The sequence below is a fragment of the Amblyomma mixtum genome, chromosome 7 (assembly GCF_055824585.1).
Source record: "Amblyomma mixtum isolate Tamu chromosome 7, ASM5582458v1, whole genome shotgun sequence".
NCBI lineage: Eukaryota > Metazoa > Arthropoda > Arachnida > Ixodida > Ixodidae > Amblyomma > Amblyomma mixtum.
The window spans coordinates 30080047-30099547 of NC_143018.1; the positions used below are offsets into that span (position 1 = coordinate 30080047).

Sequence of the window (19501 nt, forward strand, 5' to 3'; positions counted from 1 at the left end):
GTACCATCGTCTCCATAAGCTTGCCCGCACATGAGGTCAGTGATATGGGCCTCAGGTTGTCCGTATTCCCGGCCTTACCTGTTTTAGGGATAAACGTCACAAGTGACGTTTTCCACACGGGAGGGAGTGGACGCCCGTCCTAGACATGGTTGATGTATTATAATAAATGAAGGTAGGCTGAGTCCGGTAGGTTCGCCAACTGGTTCACTGTTATGTGGTCCCGTCCCGGAGCCGTACCCCGGCGCATTTTTGCTAAGGCCGCCTTAAGGTCGCACAACTCAAAAGGGGCATCGAGTGTTTCATTAGGCCTGCCAGAGTACATGTACTCTGGCCCAGGCGGGTCCTCCATACGACAGAGATATCTGTCGCACAGAGTGTCCGCAAGTTGCGCCGTTGTACCTTGAAATCCTTGCAGAGCCCGCCGGAGCTGCTTTTGCGTCTCCCCTCTCGTTTGGGAGGGGTCGATTAGACTGCGAAACAGATGCCACGTCCCCTTCGAGCTCATCTGATGAGCTGCAGCGTGCTATCCAATTTGAATCTGAGAGTTCGGCAGCATACGCTGCAGCCTGCTCTGTGAGTTTGGCTATACGGTCGCGTAATTTGCAATTAGTTTTCTGGGGACAACTACCGTGTCCCCGCTCTGCCGCGAGACGCTAGTGAGGCAAGATGTTACGGATGATTCGTCATCCTCGTCGTCTGGCTCAGCTTCTTGCATTGGTTCGGATGACCCGGCCTGTTTGGCCTCTAATTCCTGGGAGGCGACCCTGCTCGGCTGCCACGACTTACAGGCCCAACAAGCCTTAGTCGGGCGCGCTGAGGCGGCGGCCACCGCCACTGGGGTCCCATACCAAGGACCTCCACCTAGTGCTTGTAAGGGTCGGTCCCTTACAGGCTGATCCAAACATACCTCCTGCCCCTTCTTAATAAATGTTTTCACCACCACCACCCGGTGTTTACTGTGTAGCATGCCAGCACTGAGAGTCCATGTCGAAAAGCGGTTTGTGTATTCACTTTTTCCATATCTCCTGAGAGGTAGCAGCGCTATCGCCCACGGGATTTTACACGGCCAGTATCGTTGATCAGGAAATGCACGTTGATGTACAGTCGGGGACAAAAGTCTCCGGACCACGTGTTCCTCTAACGAAGCCGATAGCTCAGCTATTAGTCGGCGGCTGGGGACCAGACTTGTGGAGGTAAAAGTTAAATTTTTGTTATTTCATCTCCACAAGTGCAGTCTCCAGCCGCTGTCTGATAGTAGAGCTATAAGCTTCGTTCGAGGAACACGTGGTCCGGAGACTTTTGTCCCCGACTGTACTCTCCTTTCGAGCCCCGGATTCAATGCAAGCCGAGGAAGTAGCGATAGCGCTTGCTGCCGCTCAGGCCAATTCGAGAATTAGCATCACCGACACCTGAAAATCATGTAATTCTTATTTGGCAGGGGAGCCCCCTCTCTCCTTTAGTCGTTTGAATTCTAAGACGGACTGCCAATGATCCAAACCGAAAAGAATTATTTGGGCTTCTGGCCAGGAGGGCTTCCGAGGTAATGAGGCCGCTGACGCGGCTGCCCGAACTCTTACTCACCGGGCTCCTCACCGCAGCTCTTCTGGCTCGGAGAATAACCAGCCGCTACTGCGGTTCAGGGAAACAATAACGCGTTATAGCGACAACCACCGCCGTTTCCGGGACCCTGAAAAAGGGCAGAGTAAGACGGAGGAGCGAACTTTAAGGTGCCTGCAAACAGGTACTCTACTCTGTCCTGCATTCATCAAACATTACGATCCTAACACGGATGGGCGATGCCCGCACTGTTGGGAAAGCTGTGATATCTTCCACATGGTGTGGGCATGTGCTCAAAACCCCCACCTCCCCGTTCTCCTACCCCTTCCCGACAGGGGTCTCATCATGCAGCTTCCCGGACTAGGGACGCCGACCATGTAGCGGGGACACTCGATGGCTCCCAAACTCTATTCTACGAAATAAAAGTGTTCACCACCACCATCATCGCCCGTTCGGCTCTACGCCTTGCTCGTCGGAAAATTGGTTTTTGAGGAAAGGAAATGAATCTATCTCGCATATTTCGGTGGACAACTGAACTTTACCGTAACGGGCAGGCAGGAAGATGGGTGTGAACGAAGACGCGGTAATAGACGCGCCTTTGTTTGTTCCGAAACATCGAGCTATCATGGCGGACTATTATACTTCCTGACACGACAGCGGATGGTTGCAGGATCATGGGGTCCCACGGAGCGGCGATAGCGGCCGTTGGTGGCCGCGGAAACAGGTTTACCAGCGACGAAGATAAGGAGTACGAGATTGTTCTGCCTTACCTGCCCACTGGTCCTGTAGTTTTAAACACGATGTTTCTGCACGGTTACGTGCGTGTGAGGCCCTAGAGGGTTGAGGACTTCCGAGACGCCCTCGCCAACGTTGGTACGCTCCCCGATGTTGTGTCGTTGGGGGCATACCAGATAAACCACGTGTGGGAAGTTACGTTCAGTAGCGCGGATGCCGGAAAGAGACTGGCCGCATTGAAGGATCTCGAAGCGAAGGGACGCCGCTGCATCGTCTTCGACCCGGAAGACCACCAGGCAAAGTTGCGCCTGCACTGGATGACACGCGGCGTCGCCGACGAGGACATGCGCACGGCATTCGTGGCGTTCGGCAACGTTGCCGAGGCCACCCAGGAGCGTAGGCGCGTCGCTGGTATGAAGGAGAAGGGGTCCACCACGAGACCGTGCTCCTAGAGATGAAGCCTGGCATGAAGGTGGACGACCTGCCCCACCAGGTTCGAGTCGCTGGTGAGTTGGCCCTCCTGGTGGTGTCCGGGCGGCCGATACAGTGTGTGCGTTGCGGAGGCACGGGGCACGTTCGCCGCGATTGCAAGGTGCCCAGGTGCTCGAAGTGCCGACGCTATGGACACTCGCAGGCTGACTGCGTTCGCACCTACGCGTCGGCTACCGGATGGGTAGCGGCGAGCGACTCGGCAGAAGTCGTCGAAGCGGAGGAAGCAGCGAGCGATGCTGACGACGCGGGCAAAATCGAGGGGGTGGTGGCTGAACTAGCTGTTGCGAGGAGCAACGCTGACACGACGGTCGCAGAGGAGAGCGAATCGCCAACTAGTGACCCATCTTTGACGGCGTCAAAAGATGGAACGAGCCCGCCAGAGACCGTGGACGTGGAATCAAAGGCGGCCAGCGAGGACCAGGACGATAAGGCCGACGCCCGCGTGACTATCGGCGTCACTACACCGACGAAGCGTCCGCAGGCTACGGGCGTCGAGGAGTACGGACGCGTTCACGTCGGCTCCGCGAACTCAGTGATTTCATGGCAGATTTTTTCCCGCGTTGACCGTGAATGCGTTTGAAACCTATTTCTTAAGGTGAAAGCAACCCGAGGATACGACATTTGTGCCTGTAAGTTCATCTTTAAAGACTGTATCGTCATTCCAAGTTCGCCAGCGCTACACGCCACGATAGGCCTACTTCGACCGGGGAGGCGGCGACCGGCGAGCTCCCGCCATCGCCGACCACGCTCGGCACCACGATGACGATGGAAGTGACGGTGGTGGGAACCGACATCGACCCCAAAGAAAAAGAAAACGAGGAATGGATTATGAGGCTGAAGAAGCGAGTGGAAAGAATCGAAAGCGAAGAACGCCACCTAGGACGCCAACATGGTGCCGGAGACGCGGCGGCAGAGAACGCCGACACTGTTGCGACGACCGACGGCAGCGACACGAGAGCCTACAGAGATGCGGGACGGAAACTCGCTGAACGTTCAATAGCCTCACACCTCCCGAGACTTCCAGAGACCGGATGGAAAGTAGTTCTGCGGCCCAAAGAAGGACTTACAATGCTGAAGAGCACCACCGAGATGAGAATTGCGGCGGCCATCAGGGAGAAAGCCGGAATCAAGGACGACGAGGCACTGAAGGACAGACTAGCTATAAACGCCAAGCAAGGAGCGGTTACCTATCACTAGCCTAGCCACGAAAACGCGAGGAAGGTGGAGAAAATTGAAACTGTCAAGATCGGAGACAAGGAACGCGGTGTGACCACCTACATGAACGCACCAGACAGTTGCGGCAGGGGAGTCATCCATATAATTGATGAGGAATACACACACAAGTATGTACTAGAAGGACTGAACATTAACGGATTCGACCCTCTAGTCATACATGCACGAAGAATGGGGGAGACCAAATCTTTCCTAATCACCTTCGAAGAAGAGAAAGTACCACGCAGAGTAGTCTAGAGCAGAATCACTTTCAAGTGCTTTCTATACAAGAAACGCTATGAGGTCTGCTACAAGTGCGGAGGACTTGGCCACCGCTCGGACGTCTGCGACGGTGAAGTGACCAAGTGCCGCGGCTGTGGTGACATCGCCCCCCGAGGGGCGATGTCACCGCAGTGCCAACTATGCGGCAAAGAACACTAAACCGGGGACAAGAGGTGCAAATATCTCTTTCGCACCCCTCATATTATCAAGAAAGGCCAATGAGAAGCCAGACAGGAGGCTGAAGAAGCGAAGGAAGAAGACCGAAGGGACAGCCGCGCCCGTAATAGATCCGGTAGCAGAACGAGGTTTCGGTCAGAGTCCTTCCCCCGGCTACAAACCGGACAGCAGCAGCAACGCAAGGAGCAAGCTGCAAAGGTGAGCTGACCAGCTAAAGTTTCCCAGGACTCCGGGACAGTTAAAGAATTAAAAGAACTTATTAAACAGCAGGCAGATCAGATTAAGACTGTTACTGATTATATTAAGAAGCAAGAAGAGCGAATCAAAATGCTAGAAACGACATCTAAACAACCCAAGGAAAACAAACCGCAATAGGAAAAGGCAATGGCGCCTATGCAAGTGGAGCAGATAAAGAGGTAGAGACAGCGAAGGTTGAAAAACCCTCTTTAAAAAAAACGTACCAATGAGTCGGATCTTGAGACCAAATTCGAACAACTAAACGACAAAACAACAGGACATGAAACTAGTGAACGGAACACTAATGCAATTCATGAAACAAGTCATAGAAACGATCAGAATAGAATTTCCAAAGCGAGACGCTGCTCTCTCGGCGGAAGTTGAGAAAAGGGACCAATGGATATACGCGGAATTCCAAGCAACCACAAATGCCTTGGCCAAAGAACAATAATACTATCTGGCAGTGGAACTGTAGGGGCTTTCTGCGTAAACGGGCCGTTTTACAATCGTTCCTTGCAAACGGAGACAAACCCGAAATTATAGCTTTACAAGAGTGCGGGAAAAACGCGAAGCTGCCCGGTTACAAATCGTACCCGGGCCGAGGGGATAATACGCAGGTTGCCACCCTTGTCAAACGCAACGTTACCGCGCTGCAGCACGAGACAGGACACGTCTCACGTCCAATTAGATCACACTCTATTCGAAATGATACCGCGTAAGCCGAGAGAGAGAAAAGCCTATTTGTCTTAAACGTATACAGCTCTCCGAAACAGAGAAAGGATTGTGGATTCGACAGGATATTCGCAAAAACAAAACAGATAGCGGGCAAAAACCCTATCGTCATTGTCGGGGACTTTAACGCTCATCATCCCGCATGGGGATACAAATATACGCGAATCAAGGGCAGAGAACTCTGGGACAGCATTCTCCACAATGAGCTCATCTTGATAACTGACCCCATCAAACCAACAAGACAGGACAGGATAAGGAGAATAACGTGAGTAGGAACACTACACCTGACTTAACACTCAACGGAGGCCAAATCACGGCAAGCTGGTGTAACACGGGGGAGGACCTAGGAAGCGACCACAAAATTATTGAGGTCGTGGTAGAAGACGGACCGCCCATACCGAAACCCAAAAAGGTAGCAGCGGTAAATTGGGATCTATTCAGGGCGAACCTTAATACCCCAGACGCAATCAGGGACATAGAATCTTGGGGCACAGACATTCTCGCTGCAGTTAGAGAAGCCACCGAAGAGATGGAAGCAGACGAAACGCAAGAAGAGGTGGACAGGCGCATGATAGGCCTGTGGCGCAAGAAAAGGGAGCTAGAAGAAAAACTTGCTCAAAACAAGGGGAACAGAAACATACGTAAGCTCTTAGCCAAACAGAATAGAGATATCGAGGAGCACGCGCTGAACTTAACCAGACAAAACTGGGGTAGTATCTGCGAGCAGATGGACCGCAGAATCAGCAAAGCCAACACGTGGAAAACGCTCAGACATCTCTTAGACCCGGACAAGACAAAGGATGAGGCACGACAACAAATACAGAAACTCGTATATAAATACGAAGGCACTAGCGACCAACTAATCTCTGAAGTGAGGGACAGGTATTTGAGGTGCACACCACCCACACCCCTCCCCGAGCACAAGGGCGCCGAGAATCCTCTTCTGGATGGGCCCATCACCATCGGAGAGGTCAGGGCGGAGTTGAACATACTCAGAACTAAAACGGCGGCAAGTCCAGACAGAATCCGCAATCGCATGCTGAGGAATTTGGATGATGCATCAATCAGAAACCTAACAGCGTACATGCAGGAATGTTGGGACAGGGGCCGAATCCCAGCTACGTGGAAAGAGGCCAACCTAGTCCTTATTCCAAAACCAGGTAAGAAACAAAGTCTCGAAAACCTGAAGCCCATTTCGCTTACCTCATGTGTAGGTAAGCTAATGGAGCACATTATTCAAACGAGGCTAAACAGATTCCTAGACGGACAAAAACTTTACCCTGACACGATGATCGGATTCAGGACACATCTTTCTGCATGCGATGTTATGCTTCAACTTAAAGAACAAGTGCTAGACAACGAAACAGCTGATACCAGAGTAATAGTCGGCCTAGACGTGGCCAAAGGTTTTGACAATGTTGACCACGCAGCCATACCAGAACGCTTAGAAACTCTAAATGTAGGGGGAAAGGTATACAACTACGTGAATGACTCAAACAGAACAGTTACTATCAGCCTAGGAGGGAAGGAAGGGAAAGGCATAAGGCTGGGCAACAAAGGTACTCCCCAAGGCTCGGTCCTATCACCAACACTCTTCAACATTGCAATGATTGGCTTAACAGAGAAATTGGCGGGTATAGAAGGACACAACCACACAATATACGCGGACGACCTCACCCTCTGGGTTACCAGAGGCAGTGACGCGCGCATCGAAGGTACCCTCCAAAGAGCGATCGAGGAAATTGCGTCGTAGCTAAAACAAGTAGGATTGAAATGTTCTGCCGAGAAATCGGAAGCGCTCTTCCTCGGCCCACAAAAGAGACAAATAAAGCCCCATGCACATGGGATAACGCTAACGGTAAACGGGGAAAAACTACCCTCAGTGGAGATGATTAGAGTACTGGGTCTTAGGATACAGACAAACGGTGAGAACACCGAAACGATACAAAAACTCGAATCGAGTGTAGGCCAGACGTGTAGGCTACTCAAAAGAATAGCAAATAAACACGCGGGAATGAAGGAGACAAACCTCTTAATACTAGTTCAATCATTTGTAATCAGCAGAATCACATACGTGGCACCATACCTACGGCTAGCCAAAGCAGAAAAAAACAAGATTGAAATCCTAATTAGGGAAAGCGTCAAAACCGCTCTGGGCCTCCCCCCGTACACATCCACCCAGAAAATTCTGAACATGGGGATTTCAAACAAACTAGACGAGCTCATTGAGGCTACCACAGTAGCGCAACAACAACAACTCCTACGCAGCCATTAGGGGCTAAAAATACTAGAAAAGCTAGGCTTCGAACCTGGAGCGCGGCTCAAACACACGGAGAATATCCCAACAGACATAAGGAACAAAATCAGAATCCGACCACTCCCAAGGAATATGCATCCGGTACACCATGAGGGTAGGCGAAAGGACACAGCGAAAGCTCTGCAGAAAAAATTAGCCAATAGACAGGGCGTGGTTTACACGGACGCGGGGGAATATGAAGGCAGAACGGGTTTCGTAGCCCTAGCGACCTGGGAGGGCAGAGACCGAGTCTCGTGCTGCAGCACCGAACAGAGAGATGCAACAGCGGCTGAGGAGGTAGCCATTGCGATGGCTTTAACTGAACGGAATGTCAGGGTGATTATAACAGATTCCAAATCGGCTATCCTCAACTACAACGCAGGCAGGGTATCTGTCGAAGCAGTCAAAATTCTGACTGCCGGCCAGACACCGGCAGAACTAATTAACCTTGTTTGGACTCCGGCCCACGAGGGCCTCCGGGGAAACGAGACAGCGCACGCATTGACCCCAGGACTCACACACCGGGACCCCAATGCGGTCTCGTCAGAGCAGAGAGCCCCTTCAGAGGGGCGAGGAGCTGAACACGTACCGTGATATTCTTAGCCATTACAGATTAGGAAGACAGAGACTATCTGGAGCCGCCGCGGTGGCTCAGTGGCTATGGTGCTCGGCTGCTGACCCGAAAGACGCGGGTTCGATCCCGGCCGCGGTGGCTGGAATTTCTTTGGAGGAGAAATTCTAGAGGCCCGTGTACTGTGCGATGTCAGTGCACGTTAAAGAACCCCAGGTGGTCGAAATTTCCGGAGCCCTTCACTACGGCGTCTCTCATAGCCTCAGTCGCTTTGGGACGTTAAACCCCATAAACCAAACCAAACCTATCTGGAGGATGCAAGGGCCTCAGCAAACAGGAAGAGGTCATATGGAGAAAGTTACAGGCGGGAGTTTTTCCGAACCCACTCGCACTAAGCAGATGGCATCCGGCGATCCAAGACCGGAGGTGTAAACAGTGTAATGAAATAGCAGAGATGATCCACATGGTGTGGACATGCCCTAGCCACAACGAACCAGGCAGGAATATAGAGTCCTGGGAGGCTTTAATGGCCAGCCAGAAAGAAGAACAAAAAGAAGTCATACGTCTGGCCCTGGACACCGCTGAATCCCAAGGGATCCCAGCCTGCTGAAAGGGGAGGAAGATGACGGCGGTCAAGACTCGTCTTCATCGTCCTCTGATTCCTTGACGGGTGCAAATAAAGTTATTTCATCATCATCATCCGCGGGCTGAGACCAAGCCCGACGGGGACAAGTCAGCAGAAACCAGCGTCGAGGAACCACCGGCAAAAGCGTCTCCAGCGCGATGGAACAATCTGCGGCCGCGTCCAAAGGTTCTGTCCGACAAGCGTGGCGGCCACAAGGCGCCTCCTAACCAGGGGCAAGTGCTCGCGCCGGATGACAGCGGCGGCGACGGCAACGTCTAGCGACATGCCAAACGCAGGAGGTAAGCACCGTGCTTTTGGTCTCTTCTTCCTATGTAAAAATGGCTTTTTCATCGCCGTTGAAATTCGCCACCCTAAACGTTAGAGGTCTGGCAGGTAAAAGAAAACAAAGCCAGCTGCACCGACTTATCACGGAGCAAGATATTGATGTATTGGCTGTTCAGGAGACTAAAGTTCACGGCGAAGAAGAGACCGGGAGCATGGTGCGACTCTTCACGTCTAGGTGTATTGCCGTCGTTAGCCATGCTGTGGGCACATCGGCTGGTTGTGTTCTTTTTATTAAGAAGTTGCCGGGGCTAGAGGTACACGGTCAACATTCGTGCATGTTGGGTCGATACCTGTCACTTGCTTTTTCGCTGAGCAATACTGACTGGAGTATTGTTTGCTTGTACGCGCCTAATGCGGTTGATGGCCGAGATGCGTTTTTTGAAAATGTCGAAAACCGGCTTCGCACGGACAGACAGCTCATTGTTATGGGCGATTACAATTGTGCCCTTAGCGGGCGCGATAAGACAAACGTACACGGTTTTCGAGATAAAAGCACTGAAGTGTTGTTGCGAATGATCGAGAACTGCAACCTAGAGGATGTCGCAGAGTGGCTCGAAGGAGCGCGTGCTGTAAAGTGCACACGACTCCAGGGCTCAAGTCACGCTCGGCTAGATCGCATTTATGCATCTGTGGCTACCGTACCTAAATGCAATAGTTAGAGTTACGCCGGTATCATTTTCTGACCATTGTTTGCTTCAATGCAGCATAATGATCGTTAAGAAGGGGAATAGTTTTTCGTGGGAAATGTGGAAGTTAAATGACACGTTACTTTTGGACGAATTTTATGTACGAACTGTAAAGGAAATATTACAAAAAAAAAACCCAGCAGAAACATGAGGATATGGCAGCAGCGGGAACTCACTAAAGCAACTTTCAAATTAAGAAGCCCCACCGCGGTGGCTCAGTAGCTAGGGCGCTCGGCTACTGGCCCAAAAGACGCGGGTTCGATCACAGGCGCGGCGGCCGAATTTCGATGGAGGCGAAATTCTAGAGGAACGTGTACCGTGCGATATCAGTACACGTTGAAGAACCCCAGGTGGTCGAAATTTCCGGAGCCCTTCACTACGGCGTCCCTCATAGCCCGAGTTGCTTTGGGACGTTAAACCCGCAATAAACCAATAAAAACTAAACCAAAATTAAAAGCAATAGAAAGAGCTACCTGTATACATCATGAGACGAAACGACAGGAAACGGAGCTAAAGGCACTGCTTGAGAAGATGCTGAAACAGGATTGCCGAGCGTCTGGTAAATGGATAGAAGAGATAAGAAAAACCAAACAAAAGCTAGAACTAATCTAAGAAGGACGTTATCGGGGAGCGCTGGTGAGGGCAAGGGCAGAAGACACAGCTTCAGGGGACGCGCCAACGAAACGAGCTCTTGGTTTAGAAAAAGCTCGCGCCAAAAGAAACTACATTAACGAAATAGCATGAAGAGGTGTTTGAAGCGGACATCTATGACATCAAAGAACCCTTTTTCGAGCATCAGGCGCTCTTCGAATCGCATCCGGTTGATTTTAGCACATTTAAGGGCAACTCCGGCGATTTTTCAGCCATTTTAAGTTGATGGCTGTTTTATGATCCTAAGAACCTCATGTAATGTGTACGATACAAGGTTTTCAAAAGCGACCCTAAAACACTTTTTAAACGGCAAAAAACGCACAACATGAAACCGAAACCGCTGAACCGAAACCGGGAAGGGGCCTTCGTGCGGTATTGACTGTGACGTCACTGGCGTATTCGACGCGCTGTGGAGTCCCCGACGATATCGCAACTACCCTGAGCCGCGCTGCCGACATGACTGAAAGCTTTTGATTGAAAGGAGAACAGCTTTTCTGAGACCAGCGAGTCTTTAGAAGACGACTGATTCGACGATTTTGGACTGGACGAGTCGCCTTTCAGGTATGATCCACCGCCGCGCGAGCCCCCCGAGTCACACCACAGGCCGCGTCACCTGCAGCATGGAGACGCTGTGAACTCGGAGAAGTAATTACTTGAGTCATTTCTCGTGCATGCATTTGTTACATAGTCGTCAGAACAAAAGGTAATGTGATGCTCCCGCTGACAGCTGTTCGTGCAGCGAGGGCCGGCCCACCCAGCCTGATGAAAGAATCTGCTGCCCGAAAGTTGCCGCGGTGCACAACGTCCTTACAGGGCATGCACCACCAAGAGTCCTCCCTTTGCGGAGCTTTGTCTCGACGGCGAGTTTTTGGAAGGGTCTTCATGCCATAATCCAACATACCGCTTCATCTTGACGGCCGCGCTTCGTTCAGCTGGCCGCCACAATGGGCGGTTGTACTCGAATAACGTTGGCACAGAATATGCCTTCAAGCGTCGGTTGAAAGTAGCCTTAGCGAGGCCAAAGCTCTCTCTGAAGTGCGCGCTGTCTACATAGCAATCTGGCGCGAAATGTTCCGAGCACAAGCGGGAATGCTTCCTCGGAGACCAATTGACACGGCGGACAGCTCTCACCCACTTGTCGCGAAGGTTCTTATTGTAAGGAAACCTATGGTAGATCACGCCCGTTGTCACAGATGAAGAATTTGTGCACCCCACAGCACAACATAAGTTGCCGTGACCCATCACTCTGGCGTACACATCACATCAGGCACGTTGAGATGGCGCGAAATTGCACATGCGGTCGAAGTAATTCCGGAGACCTCCACTACGGCAACTCTTTTATCCTTTCTTCTTTCACTCCCCCTTATGTCGCGGTTCGGGCAGTAGTTCGGGTGTCCGTTACTGCGTCATTTATTTTCCTCAAAACCAATCCAGTTTTTCCCTGCACTGCCCACGCCAGCGCGCGCCCGACAAGCTTGACACGCCGACTCGCCAGTGACGTCACAGTACAGGGTGGCCTGTAGAAGCTGCTCGATCAATAGGTGCTGCTCGCGTCGAGGAGCGCTTGTCTTCAAAATTCGCTGGCGGAAAAACTACGCAGTTTCAGGCGCGAAATTTTACATGAGACATCAGACTGCCATATAGAATGCAGACTTAAAATTTCATTTCGATCGATGAACATCGAAAAATAGCCGGAGTTGCCCTTTAAGGAGGTGTTTCTAGCCCACGTACCGCGTCTTGAGGACGAAACAAAAGACAGATTAGAGCGGGAGATAACGCAAGGGGAAGTGGAGCAAGCAATAGACAGTTTAAACCCTGAAGTCGCCTCGACAGGACGGGTTCAGTGCGGCTTTCTATAAAGAATTCAAACATGTTATTTCCCCGGTCTTGAACGGAATCTTTAATGAAGCCTTTAAAGTAAAAAGCACTGCCTCCGTCATACGGGTCGTCCCATACTGTTCTGGTTCCCAAAACGGAAGGCATTGATAGATTACGACAGGTTACAGCATACCGACCAATAGCACTCACTAACGTTGAGTACAAAATTTTAATCAAGGTTTTGGCGCGAAGGTTGCAGACTGTCATTCATTCCTTAGTTGGTCCCCATCAGACCTGCGGGATTGAAGGCCGGTCCATTTTCACCAATATTCACGTAGCGCGCAGTGTCTTAGAATGCTGTGATGGCACTGATGGTCTGGTGGCTATTCTGCAAATTGATCTAGAAAAGGCATTTGACTGCGTCGCGCATGAACTTTTGTTTGCTGTATTAGGCCACTTTAAGGTAGGTTCTCTTACCCGTGAGGGTGTGGTCATAGCATACCGGAACTCCACGACGAGATTGATTGTTAACAATAGTGTGGGGTGCCGCCAATCGCGCGCAGTGTTCGGTGCGCTAGGGCTGTCCCCTCATACCCCTGTTATGTTGTATTTCTGTCGAGAGCCTTTCTTGAAAACACTGAAAAACGGGAGTATCAATGGATTCAGCTTACAAGCAGCCGAAGTAAAGCTCTTGGCGTACGCAGATGACATTGCTGTGCTTGCGGTTGACGAAGGCGGCATAAGAACGGCTGTTAAATGTGTACGCGAATTCAGCCAAGCTACCGGCAGCGGCGTTAATTGGCCGAAGTGCCTGGGGCTTTTGCATGGAAGGTGGCCATCTAGGCCTGAACGGTTCGCCATTGTGCCTCGGACGATGACACCAAAGTACTTGTGCGTTCCGCTCTATGCTTACCGAGACAGTGAACAGTATTCGAAAGGTCAGGTCAAAGAGGTACGGGAGAGAGCGGATAAGTGGAAAGGAACAACCTTGTCAATTTTTGCCAGTTCCACTGTTTGCAACTTGTCTTATCAGCAGGCTCTGGTACGTAATGCAGGTATTGCACTGTTCAAGGTTTAACATTCAAAATCTACACAGGATTTTCGCCTTCTTCATCTGGTCGTCTGAATGGGAGCGCTGCACCCGGACCTGCTTATTCAGAAGGGTACAAGGCGGAGGGCTGGGACTGGACGATTTGTTTTTGCGGCAGCTGGTCAATCGTTTTTTTTTTTTCGGGACACAAGGGGCCCGTTTTTGCGCACCATATGCAAAGTCGGGCTGCGGCGCATGCTGCCGGAGTATTTAGTCTCTACTACTGTGGTTTACTTTAGGATCAGCGGCTTTTACCGCGAAATTATAGCAACTATGAGATTCCTTTCCGAGCGGTGTTCAAATGATTTTCTGTCGACTGTGAAACATAAACTGTACCGTGCTTTGTGCGATATAGTTTCACCAGTGCCCCTGTACAGCAGGGCCTTGTACAGTGCAGGCCCAGACAGAGATGTTTTGAAGAGAGTTAAAAAAATGCAGGTGCCGCCAGGAACAAAAAAACTTTTTTTAAGCTGCACACTGGCACCTTACCGGTTAAAATGTTTTTAGAAGCAAAATAATTTTTTTTTTTGCCCTGGAGATCTCACTGTTTAATTTGCAGAAAGCCAGAAACAATTGACCACGCGCTTTCACACTGCAGGGATATTTTTGGGATGTATTGCAGCGAACCCGAAAGAAAGAATTACCACTTGACCCGTATGGTATTCGGTACTTATCTGTAGAAAATGAGGATGGGGCACCGTTTGACTTAATCATGCTGATAGGCCTCCACTCTATATGGCGCTCCAGAATGGCAGGCTACCATTGTGACGAATAAGCAAGACCTGCCCGTACTTACTTTCGGGAAAGCATGGACTGGTTTCTAGCCATCCAGAGAGCCGCTGCGGAGTCTCCGGAGTGGCTCTCGAGATTAGAGCCGCTGTGCAATTTGCGTGAATTTTAATCTGGCAAAGCCAGATTCATGCTGGCTGACCACGACAGTGCCGTGTGTATGTAGGTAGTGTTTAGTTCGTTTTGTTGAAGACTTTTTTTGTTGAATGCTATGTCTGAAAGCCAGGCAGTGTCGTGTGTATGTACAGGCGCGATCAAAAGTAAACGGCGCACGCAACTGCTTTCGAATATTTTTCACGCGTCACCTAATTGAAATTTCCAGCAGTGGTACGCGCTTGCTGGTAGAGGAGATTGGTGGGCTTTCTTGTAGACAAACAACGCTTATTCATTACTAATGGCGAAAGCGTGATTGCACTTCGAACACAATAGCGTGCTCCGTTTACTTATGCCCGTGCGTGTACATAGCGTTTAGTGTGCTTTGTTGACTGTCTGCTTTGTTGAATGTTATGTGCCAAAGCCAGGCTATAAAAAAAAAAGCTGGCATGGCGGAGTGGTTAGCGTGCTCGTCTCGCACTCCAGAGACACTGGTTCGATTCCCACGCTCGACCAATTTCCTTCTCGGTTTTATTTATTTACGCGCACTGACTAGAAAGGTTAATTAGACTGACTGGTTAATTATGCAATTAACTAAACTCAGTTCCATTTACGTGATGCATCGCTTTACGATCCCTTTATTCTTTGCATGGTTACTAGCCGAAGTACAATTGGCCCCGTTTGAAATTCGCGCACTGTGACGTCACGACCATTCAGACCAATTGAAACAAGGTCAACGTAGCTACGGCGGCCACCTGACGTCTCGGTTTGGCTATCGGAGTGTTGCTTTCGCAACAAAATTCAGGGGGCACGTTGACCGTATAGAGTGTGTAGATGCGAAAGCGTTTGTTTTCCGCATCACTTTTACTGTCTCTGTGGCACTGGTGACGTCACCACTGGATGACATCACACATAATTAATGACTAATTACTAACTAATGTCAAATTACTGAATAATAACTAAATACTAATTATGTGCTAATTAATCACGCTTAAGCTTCGCATTTAGGAGTGGAACGGAGACAGCGTGCTCTAGCGCTGCCAGAGATTCCACAGAACACCAACACCCGTTCGGCACGATGACTTGCCCTTTGAACGCAACGGTTTTGAGGAAAGGAAATGGCGCAGTAATTCTCTGTCGTCTGGGTGGACACCTAAACCACACCGTAGAAGAAGGGAGGGAGTTCGAGTGAAAGGAGAAAGAGGGGCTGTAATGAAGAAATGAAAATTGTATTTGAGGAAAGTAAATTACGCAGTAACTCTCTCACACCGTTTCATGACGTCGCCTTTTGGCAGCAGTGCTCGTCGCTGAGTGGGTGGTGGTGAAAACATTTATTAAGTATGAACAGGAGGTATGTTTGGATCAGCCCGTAAAAGACCGATCCTTACAAACACTAGGTGTAGGTCCCTAGTGTGGCACCCCAGTGGCGGTGGCCGCCACCCGTGCGCGCCCGACTAAGGCTTGTTGGGCCTGTAAGTCGTGGCAGCCGAGCAGGGTCGCCTCGAAGTCCTTCCGGGTTGGGTTGGGGAGTCACCCCAGGCGCTGGATGTAACGCCGAACGGACGGGAGACTGAGCCATTAAAGTCGTTCGCCTTAAAAATCGACGCACAGGCGCCAAGTGCAGCCGATACTTAGCCAAGCAGGTCGATGCGAATAACAGCGCCCACAGCAGGTTCATAGAGTGGCCAGCACGTGGCCAGCACTCATGCGCAGCGAAGGCTGAGTACGTAGGGCGCTTAGAGCAGATGCGGGAAGACCCGCAATAATGGCGCACCCGCGAAACCAGCGATAAACACGAGGAAGGGCTCCAAAATAGGCTTGAAATTAGGCATCGGCGTGTGCCAGAACAAACACTACTGCGTGGTAGACGCTTGCTTTGTGCGGCAGTTTATGAAAAACGAGTCCGGAGTTAAATGCAGCGCGTGCGCCATACTGTCGTTTATGTCGGCCCTCACGTGTGTTCACGACCGGCGCCAAAGAGACACACTATTATATCGCGTTCACAGTGAGCTGCGTCATCAGGTTATTAAGAAAGCTCTCACGTTTCATAGAAAACCGGCGTAGTGGTTCCTGCAACATTTTAGTGTTGATTCGCCATGTTCCTTCAACCAGGGTGCCCACGATAGGTCAAGGACAGTTTCGAGCTTCTCTAGCGAAAAAAAAACAAAACAGAACACGGAGTTTTAGTGAACCTTAACCCTGAAGGCGACCTTGGCCAAACATAGTATAACACCAGCCCATGCAGAAATAAAAAAAATTAAATTAATGGCGCGAACGGGTTTCGAACCCGCGGAGATGCGAACTATACCCGCCGAAGATCGCGCTTCGTGTTAAACTGCAACACTCACTCGCGCTGCGCATTCACATCACTCTTCGCCAACTTTCCATCTGCGGTGCGAGCAGATGAGATCAGCTTAACCTGAATCATCAGAACTTAACCTGAATCTAATATCGCCGTCAGACTAGCGGACGACCTTGCAAAGCAACACCATGAACCAAGCAGTCTAAACAAATATTTCCCACATCTACTTTACTACTCTACTTACTACCTTACTACTCTACTAATCATGTACTCTACTACTCTACTACCCTACTATTCTACTACTCTACTAATCATGTACTCTATTACTCTACTACTGCACTACTCTAGTACTATAGTACTCTAATACTCTAGTACGCACTTCATGCTCTACTTCCACCGGCCATATTCGCAAGTAAACTGCGGTTTGTCCACAAGTGTCATATGGGTGCGGATACCACTGGGCTAAGCTATACCGTGATTCACTTATTCACTTCAAAATCACCTCAAAACGGTGCTCCTTGAGTTCTTGGCGGCGCAGACGTGATAGCCGGGAAATTTTGAAGACATTTCTCAGCAATATGAAACCGATTTTCGCTACCAGACAAATATCAGAGTGTGCAGAAAAGAGGCATTACAAGCTAGTTTTACTAAACATAAATCTGGATAAGGGTCCCTTAGTAGAATTTCGTGCCCTTTTAAGGTCCCAGATGAGAGTGTTATATTTTTGCTGGGACGTTGCTGGCTTCCACCAAACATCTCCAGACGAGAACCCCTAGTATAGGCACAAAATTATTAGCGTAAGTCCCTTCTGGGGTTCTTTAAGTAAGCGCTCATACCTTTTAATTCTTCGTTCTAGTTAGTTACACACTAGGAGTGCCATATAACAATATTGTCTTCCTTGGAGACTTTTATTCTACAACTTCATTTCGTGAATAAGCATACTTGTTGATTCTCAACACGATGTGAACTTGCGCTGTTTCGGTCACGCGCCCGTATATATCTTCCCTCACTTGTTTTATTTTTTTCCGAATCACCATGCAGGACGCACGCAGTGCTTTAGAAATAACCGTACTTTATCCGCAAGGTTTTCAGAATGCTTTGTCTCTCGTTCCAGTTGTTTCTTTTTGTAGACCACAGCATGTGCGCATTTCTCAACCGCAAACTACTCAGTGCCATAGACAAAAAATATTCCAGTCATTGCGTCGAAGACAGTTAGAAACTGAAGAACATTCTTAGATAATAAACTAATAGCCGGCAACGTCAGCACACTCGGTCTTAAAGGAAGGCATGCGGAAGTATAGTGGAAGATTTTATGTAAAAACTCGTTTTTTTTTCTCGTTTAGTTGATGTTGTGAGTTAAGCATAACTAATTTTTCAATATAATTGAAACGTGGTTGAATTTTTTATAGCTCTGCATCATGCGTTTGAAATCCTTTTTATACGTGGATCAGTTTTCTTGTTGATAAAATATATATATTCATGATAAGTAAGTTTTCTTTTTTTTTATGGGTCTAAGAGTACTCGAAGGAAACGTTGCGTGACCATTAGTACTGAGGTTTGTGCAAATGTGACCACGTTTCTATATTTTGAAACTAGCGTCGTCAGCTTCTGCAATATCTGTACAAAAGTGATCAAGGCTTATGCAGACCCATCGTGGCTTTTTTCAGAATAATTGAGGGAATCTTGAAAATAGTCGTGAATATAATTACTGCTGATCTGGCGCTTAACTACTGTTACAAGCTTCAGTGATATTGTGACCGGCAGCAGCTAGGGGCACCCCACTCACTTCTTGAAGTCCTCGTGTTTGCTGATGACATCCCAAGTGGACCGTTGATTGCAGAGGTAGTTCTGCTTGTTCGGGGCGAACGGGAAGTGGGGGCGGGGCCCATCCAACCTGTCACAGAAATGGCTGACCTGTAACGGGGGAAATTTGTCTATGAACATCAGGATACAGGGCGATGTTTCAAAGAAGACGACGACGAGGAGGTAAAGTCATTATGAGCCCGAGGTCTCCGGCAGTGGAAGCGAAGCTCATGTCTCACAGCAGGGAGCGATAATCACTGAGATAGGGTGAAAGCGTTGCAGGAAAGTAGGCAGGTTATGAAGGAGGGGGCTCTCGTTGGCTAACCTGCACTGTCGGATAGAGAGAGAACGCCATGTAAAAGCGCAAGAAGAAAAAGGAATGTGGGGTGACCAGCCATGGCGTCAGGCTAGGAGGTGCGTGCAGCAAAGTCACGATCTGTCAGGAAAGTTTGACTCCCTCAAAAATAGAGACAGTCCTTGCTATCACTGGCACGCAATGCAGACAAAAATTAACAAGGACACCTAATCCATTATGCGATGGCAATCGGATAGCATTAGCAGATCGGGGTTCATTTACCGAAAGTTGCGTCATTTTCGTTCTGCTGACGTCAGTTCTCGTCTGATGAGATCAATATTTTTTTGTCCTCATCTGCAGCGCTTTTATTTCTTATGGTGAAATCTCTTCATTGCTGCCAGTGGGAATGCTGCAGAGTGGTGAACCCCTTCAGTCTAGACAATACGCGAACTTTAAGACTGATGATGGATTTTGACTCCACGGGCTTAAACAATAATATCTGAAATCGGGCGACATTTCTGCCATCTATCATAAATGTAGCTTCTCTGGCACAAACTACAGTTTATTCACGACAAGATGCAAGAAAGAGGGCAGTCCTATCGCCTGGTTCTATCCCTATATGTTGATATCGTGATCAGCTCGTACGCCTTTTAGCCGCCGCCCCCTTGCTTGCTCTGCTTCAGACACTAACCAGCTTTAGTAAACTCTAGGCC

At 49.6% G+C, this 19501-nt stretch overlaps 1 protein-coding gene across 1 annotated transcript in view; it reads right to left on the minus strand.

The window, feature by feature from the left end:
- The window catches only part of LOC149335517 (calcium-activated chloride channel regulator 1-like), a 45774-nt gene that overhangs the window by 17296 nt on the left and 8977 nt on the right, over positions 1 to 19501 (minus strand). Inside the window, exon 5 of the mRNA XM_089553951.1 lies at positions 18477 to 18604. Within this exon, the coding sequence (XP_089410077.1) occupies positions 18477 to 18604 (128 nt within the window). The remainder of the gene's footprint in view (positions 1 to 18476; positions 18605 to 19501) is intronic.